Source organism: Scophthalmus maximus, chromosome 5 (assembly GCF_022379125.1).
Source record: "Scophthalmus maximus strain ysfricsl-2021 chromosome 5, ASM2237912v1, whole genome shotgun sequence".
Lineage (NCBI taxonomy): Eukaryota > Metazoa > Chordata > Actinopteri > Pleuronectiformes > Scophthalmidae > Scophthalmus > Scophthalmus maximus.
Window position 1 is genome coordinate 27,880,001 of NC_061519.1, and position 6,973 is coordinate 27,886,973.

General features: G+C 42.4%; 1 protein-coding gene across 4 annotated transcripts in view; it reads left to right on the forward strand.

The window, feature by feature from the left end:
• The window catches only part of si:ch1073-184j22.1 (erythroferrone), a 9,049-nt gene extending 7,182 nt beyond the window's left edge, over positions 1 to 1,867 (forward strand). For all 4 annotated transcript variants that reach the window (XM_035635303.2, XM_035635305.2, XM_035635304.2 and 1 more), the window contains one exon: positions 1,264 to 1,867. In XM_035635303.2, the coding sequence (XP_035491196.2) occupies positions 1,264 to 1,362 (99 nt within the window). In that variant the 3' untranslated portion in view covers positions 1,363 to 1,867. The remainder of the gene's footprint in view (positions 1 to 1,263) is intronic.
• Positions 1,868 to 6,973: the final 5,106 nt, after the last annotated feature.

Consider the following 6,973-nt stretch of genomic DNA (forward strand, 5'->3'; position numbering starts at 1 on the left):
TCGTGTGTTGTCATGTGTTGATGCATTTTGTCATGTGTTGTCGTGTGTTGTCGTGTTTTGTCGTGTCTTGATGCCTGTTGATGCGTGTTGTCGTGTGTTGTTGTGTGTTGTCGTGTGTTGATGCGTGTTGATGCGTGTTGATGCGTGTTGATGCGTGTTGTCATATGTTGATGCGTGTTGTCGTGTGTTGTCATGTGTTGTCGTGTGTTGATGCGTGTTGATGTGTGTTGTCATGTGTTGTCGTGTGTTGATGCGTGTTGATGCGTGTTGTCATGTGTTGTCGTGTGTTGATGCGTGTTGTCGTGTGTTGTCATGTGTTGATGCGTGTTGATGCGTGTTGTCATGTGTTGATGCGTGTTGTCGTGTGTTGTCGTGTGTTGTCATGTGTTGTCGTGTGTTGATGCGTGTTGATGCGTGTTGTCATGTGTTGATGCGTGTTGATGCGTGTTGTCCTGTGTTGTCGTGTGTTGCCATGTGTTGTCGTGTGTTGATGCGTGTTGTCGTGTGTTCTCATGTGTTGATGCGTGTTGATGCGTGTTGTCGTGTGTTGTCATGTGTTGATGCGTGTTGATGCGTGTTGTCATGTGTTGATGCGTGTTGTCGTGTGTTGTCGTGTGTTGTCGTGTGTTGTCATGTGTTGTCGTGTGTTGATGCCTGTTGTCATGTGTTGATGCGTGTTGTCGTGTGTTGTCGTGTGTTGTCACGTGTTGTCGTGTGTTGATGCGTGTTGTCATGTGTTGATGCGTGTTGTCGTGTGTTGTCGTGTGTTGTCACGTGTTGTCGTGTGTTGATGCGTGTTGTCATGTGTTGTCGTGTGTTGATGCCTGTTGTCATGTGTTGATGCGTGTTGTCGTGTGTTGTCGTGTGTTGTCACGTGTTGTCGTGTGTTGATGCGTGTTGTCGTGTGTTGTCGTGTGTTGTCGTGTGTTGTCACGTGTTGTCATGTGTTGATGCGTGTTGTCGTGTGTTGTCGTGTGTTGTCGTGTGTTGTCATGTGTTGATGCGTGTTGATGCGTGTTGTCGTGTGTTGTCGTGTGTTGTCGTGTGTTGTCGTGTGTTGATGCGTGTTGTCGTGTGTTGTCGTGTGTTGTCGTGTGTTGTCGTGTGTTGTCGTGTGTTGCTGCCTGTTGATGCGTGTTGTCATGTGTTGATGCGTGTTGTCGTGTGTTGTCGTGTATTGTCGTGTGTTGTCGTGTGTTGTCGTGTGTTGTCATGTGTTGTCATGTGTTGATCCGTGTTGATGCGTGTTGATGCGTGCTGCAGGCTGGAGAGTACGTCTCTGTGTTCGTGGACAACGCCACCGGCTCGGCCGTCAGCGTCCTGCCGGACTCGCTGTTCTCTGGGATCCTGTTGGGAGTCTGACCAGATGAAAACCCCTGGACCTGGACTGATCGTCAGGGGCACGAGGACCCAGTGAGTCAGAAGAGATCCTGAACCTTGTTCCTCTCGCTCCCTTCACTCCTGTCGTCCTCTTCATCGTCTCTCCAGTGGAGCAGGTTCGGTCAGTTCAGGTCCAGCTCTCTAACAGAGTGAAAAAGGTCTCAGGAGGTTTGTCCTCTCACTTCCCTTTACATCAACAACACCAACCTCTTACACCTTAAAGGGGCAGTAGGAGATTTTGGGGTCTGTGAGGTCTTCTGATATTTTGTGAAATCTTTATGTTGAAGTGGTTTTGTGCGAAAGCGACTGCGACTCAGTTGTGAAGAAAGCGTCTGAAAAGTGAAGCTGATGAGATTGAAACATTTCTATGTGTGAATATTAAGAACCTGCTCTCCTCTGACTTTGATATTAATATTTATTCTCTGGATGTGATAAACATATTGTGTGAATAATCTTGATAATAATAAACCTTTCTGCTCTCTGTCAATGTTTGTCACTGATTCGGTGTGTACTTTTGCAAGAACAATGTCGGACTCTGTAGATTTCTCTGGACCCCTGCCCAACTTGAACAGTGATGACATGTATAGCCGTACATCATCACTAAACCGCTGGTTGTCGAGGTGGTGTCCAGATAACAATGTGGGCTTCATAGATAACTGGCGCACCTTTTGGAGAATTCCTGGTCTGATGCGGAGAGACGGCATTCATCCAACTTTGGATGGTGCAGCTCTCATTTGTAGAAACCTGACTCGGTTACCTAGACGGTCAACCCCGTGACTTTTCAGAGTTGGGACCAGGAAGCAGAGTTGCAGTCTTACACGCTTCTCTGCGCTTCTATTACAGCAGTCACCCCCACAAAACCCCATAGAAACTGTTTCTGCCCCACGACCACTTCAACTATCTAATCCAAAGGGAAATAAAAGAGGTGTAATTCACACAAATCTCATAAAGATCAACACAAAGCCTATAAATGAACCTAACAATAGAACAATAAAATGTGGATTATTTAATATTAGGTCACTCCCATCTAAATCTTTGTTAGTGAATGATCTGATAACTGATCAGCACGTTGATTTATTCTGTATGACTGAAACCTGGCTACAGCCAGAAGAATATGTTCGTTTAAATGAATCAACACCTCCCTCTTATAATAATACTCATATTCCTCGGACCACAGGACGAGGAGGAGGAGTAGCAGCAATCTACCAAGCAGACTTATTGCTTAACGCTCGACTTAACCATAGTTTTAACTCATTTGAAAGCCTAACTCTTAGCCTCCTTCACCCTAGCTGGAATTGTCAAAAACCAGTTATTGTAGTCGTTGTTTATCGACCACCAGGCCCTTACTCTGAATTTTTATCTGAATTTTCAGACTTTTTATCTGAGTTGGTGCTTAGCACAGATAAAGTTATTATAGTGGGTGACTTCAACGTTCATGTGGATGTTGCCAACGACAGTCTTAGTTCTGCCTTTAATTCGCTCATAGACTCAATTGGTTTTACTCAACATGTAAACAAACCCACTCACTGTTTTAATCACACCCTCGACCTCGTTCTGACCTATGGCATAGACATTGACAATCTTATAGTATTTCCTCAAAACCCTCTGTCCGATCACTACTTAGTTACATTTGAATTCTCCATTATTAACTTTACTGAATTTGGAGAAAAGTTCTATTACAGCAGGTGTCTATCAGAAAACTCTGTTAGTAAATTCAAAGAAACAGTTCCTTCGTTATTTACTCTACTGCCATGTGTCGATACAGTGCAGGATCGTTATCAAAACTTTACTCCCATACAAATTGATGATGTTGTTGATAGTGCAGCAGCCTCACTACGTTCCACACTTGACACTGTCGCCCCTCTGAAAAAGAAGACAGTCAAACAGAGGAGGATAGCTCCATGGTTTAATGCACAGACACGCGCTTTAAAACAGACGTCACGTAGGTTAGAAAGGAAGTGGCGTTCCAATAGTCTAGATGATTCTCACCTAGACTGGAAAAATAGTTTAATTACATATAAGAAAGCCCTCCGAAATGCCAGAACCAATTATTTTTCTTCACTAATAGAGGAAAATAAAAACAACCCCAGGTTCCTCTTCAGCACTGTAGCCAGGCTGACTGAGAGTAAAAGCTCTACTGAACAGTCTATTCCTCCAACTCTAAGTAGCAATGATTTCATGAGTTTCTTTACTAATAAGATTATTACCATCAGAGAAAAAATTTACCAGCTTCTTCCCACTAATGGCACATGGTCCAGTACTGTAGGTTCTGAACCAATAGTATCGCCTAATTTTTATTTAGAATGCTTCTCCCCTATAGATCTGGCTGAGCTGACTTCACTTGTCACTTCATCCAAGTCATCAACCTGTCTTTTAGATCCTATTCCATCAAGGCTATTTAAGGATGTATTACCTTTAATTAATAATTCCATATTAGATCAGATCAATTTATCTATATTGACAGGCTATGTACCAAAGGCCTTTAAGGTGGCAGTAGTTAAACCTCTGCTCAAAAAACCAACTCTGGACCCAGATATCTTAGCTAACTATAGACCCATATCAAACCTCCCCTTTATCTCTAAAATCCTTGAAAAAACTGTTGCTAACCAGTTATGTGACTATTTACACAGGAATAGTCTGCTTGAAGACTTTCAGTCAGGTTTTAGAAAACATCATAGTACAGAAACAGCACTACTGAAGGTTACCAACGACCTTCTCATGGCCTCAGACAGTGGATATGTTTCTATTCTCGTCCTTTTAGATCTTAGTGCTGCATTTGATACCATCGATCACAAAATTCTGTTACAGAGACTAGAACACATTGGGATTAAAGGAACAGCACTAGAATGGTTTAAGTCCTACTTATCTGATAGATTTCAGTTTGTTAACGTTAATAACAAATCTTCCATGCATACAAAAGTGAGACATGGAGTACCACAAGGTTCTGTACTGGGACCGATACTTTTCACTCTATATATACTTCCTTTAGGCAATATTATAAGAAAACACCGCATCAATTTCCATTGCTACGCTGATGATACCCAGCTGTATTTATCTATAAAGCCAGATGAAACTAATCAGGTCGACAAACTTCTGGATTGTCTTAAAGACATAAAGGCCTGGATGACTTATAATTTTTTACTTCTAAACTCAGAAAAAACTGAGGTCATTATACTCGGCCCTAAACACCTCAGAGAAACATTATCTGATCATATAGTTACTTTGGATGGCATTACCTTGGCCTCCAGCTCTACTGTGAGAAACCTTGGAGTTACCTTTGACCAGGACATGTCCTTTGACTCACACATAAAACAAGTCTCTAGGACAGCCTTCTTTCACCTGCGCAATATCAAGAACATTAGAAACATCCTCTCTCAAAAGGATGCTGAAAAACTAGTCCATGCTTTTGTTACTTCTAGACTGGACTACTGTAATTCATTACTGCTAGGATGCCCCAATAAGTCTGTGAAAAGCCTCCAGCTAATCCAAAATGCCGCAGCTCGAGTTCTGACAGGAACTAGAAAAAGAGATCATATTTCTCCAGTGTTAGAATCTCTGCATTGGCTTCCTGTAAAATTTAGAATAGAATTCAAAATACTGCTCCTAACATACAAAGCCCTTAATAATCAAGCTCCATCATATCTTACAGAGCTCCTAGTTTCATATTATCCCAATAGATCACTTCGCTCTGTAAATGCAGGATTACTTGTGGTTCCCAGAGTCTGTAAAAGTAGAATGGGAGGCAGAGCCTTCAGCCACCAGGCTCCTCTCCTCTGGAACCAGCTCCCAGTTTGTGTCAGGGATGCAGATACCCTGTCTACATTTAAAGTTAAACTTAAAACCTTCCTTTTTGATAAAGCTTATAGTTAGAACTGCTCAGGTGTTTAATAAACCATTTCTTTATTATGCTGTTATAGGCCTAGACTGCGGGGGGAACTTATATCATGAGCATCTTTCTCCCTCTCCCGTTCTCTCCTTCTCCCTCTTTCTCTCCCTTTATATCTCTCTCCTTCTCCCACCTTTTCAATCTCTCTCTCTCTCTCTCTCTGCCCCCATGTATCTACATTACATGTCACTAACTCTGTTTTCTCTCTCCCCTAGTAGATCTGACCCCAGATCTGCAGGATCCAAACCCGTCATTATTATTATTACTATCATTATTATTAATAACATCATTGTATTTATAAGTATCAGTTTTCACTAATTATAAGTATCAGTCTGGTAGAAATTAAAGCAACTGTTATACTACCCCCCCATCCCCCGATATGTTTACAGTACATGTCACTGACCCTGTTTGTGTTTTCTATCTCTCCTAGTGTATCTCTGACCCCAGAGCTGCAGGACCCAAACCCGTCATTATTATTATTATTGCTATTATTAATATTAATATTAATATCATCACTATATAATGACAACAACATAATTGTATTTTTTAATTATAAGTATCAGTCTGGTAGAGATTACAGCGGCGGTTGTACAACTGTCCTCTCTCTCTCTTCTCTCCTACTGTCTCTCCTCCCACCCTCTTTCTGCCCACCTCTCCTCTCTTCCTCCTCTCTCTCCTCACCCCAACCGGTCCAGACAGAAGCTCCGCCCACAACTGAGTCTGGTTCTGTCAGAGATTTCTTCCTGTTAAAAGGGAGTTTTTTCTCTCCTCCGTCGCCAAGTGCTTTGCTCATTGTGGGATTTGTTGGGTTTTCCCTGTAATATTGTAATATTGACCTCACTATGTAAAGTGCCTTGAGACAATGTATGTTGTGATATGGCGCTATACAAATAAAATTGAATTGAATTGAATTGATTGTTCAAATTAATTTAACTGATTAAGAAACTATTTAATGTAACCAACATCAGATAAAGTTTATAAAGGACCACAGACTGATGTTACTTCCTGTCTGTGTTGTGTTGCCATAACATGTAATGTTTATGAGGATAGAAAATGTTTCTAACACCAGATTGTGTGTCGCCATGTTTGTTGTTTACAAATCCAGTAGTTGTGTTCAGTCTGAGCCTGGCGCCCTCTACAGGAGTCCTGCAGTAACACACGCAGGACCACCTTGTTCTGTACACAAGGCTCAGACTGTTCCTTTACACACACACACACACACACACACACACACACACACACACACACACACTGTTGAATACACAGTGTTTGGGGGTGAGTTGAGGTGAGATCATCATACTCATTCAGTGGCGTCTTATGTTTGGCGCCAAGCTGTGAAAACACACACACACACACACTGGCTGAGTTACCGTACAAGGTGTGTCGACAGAATAATGAGGCCTGCATGACGGTAATGCTGACAGCAGCACACACACACACACACACACCTGTGGCCAAAACCGGTTTTCAATTTTCAAAACCAACAGCTCGCGGGCCGTGACGAAAATGTTTAATGGATTTTACAAAGTATAGATTAAAATCCCTGACTGCCCCGTCACAGCCTTTAGATGTGCAGGACATCTACGAGGTCTGTCTGCGACCGAGAACAAGGCACCAACAACCAGATGAGAAGGAGCTCACCGCTTGCGCATGCGTGTTGTCTCCTGGAATTCAAAAGATGGCGGCAACGTCCTAAAGTCTCACATA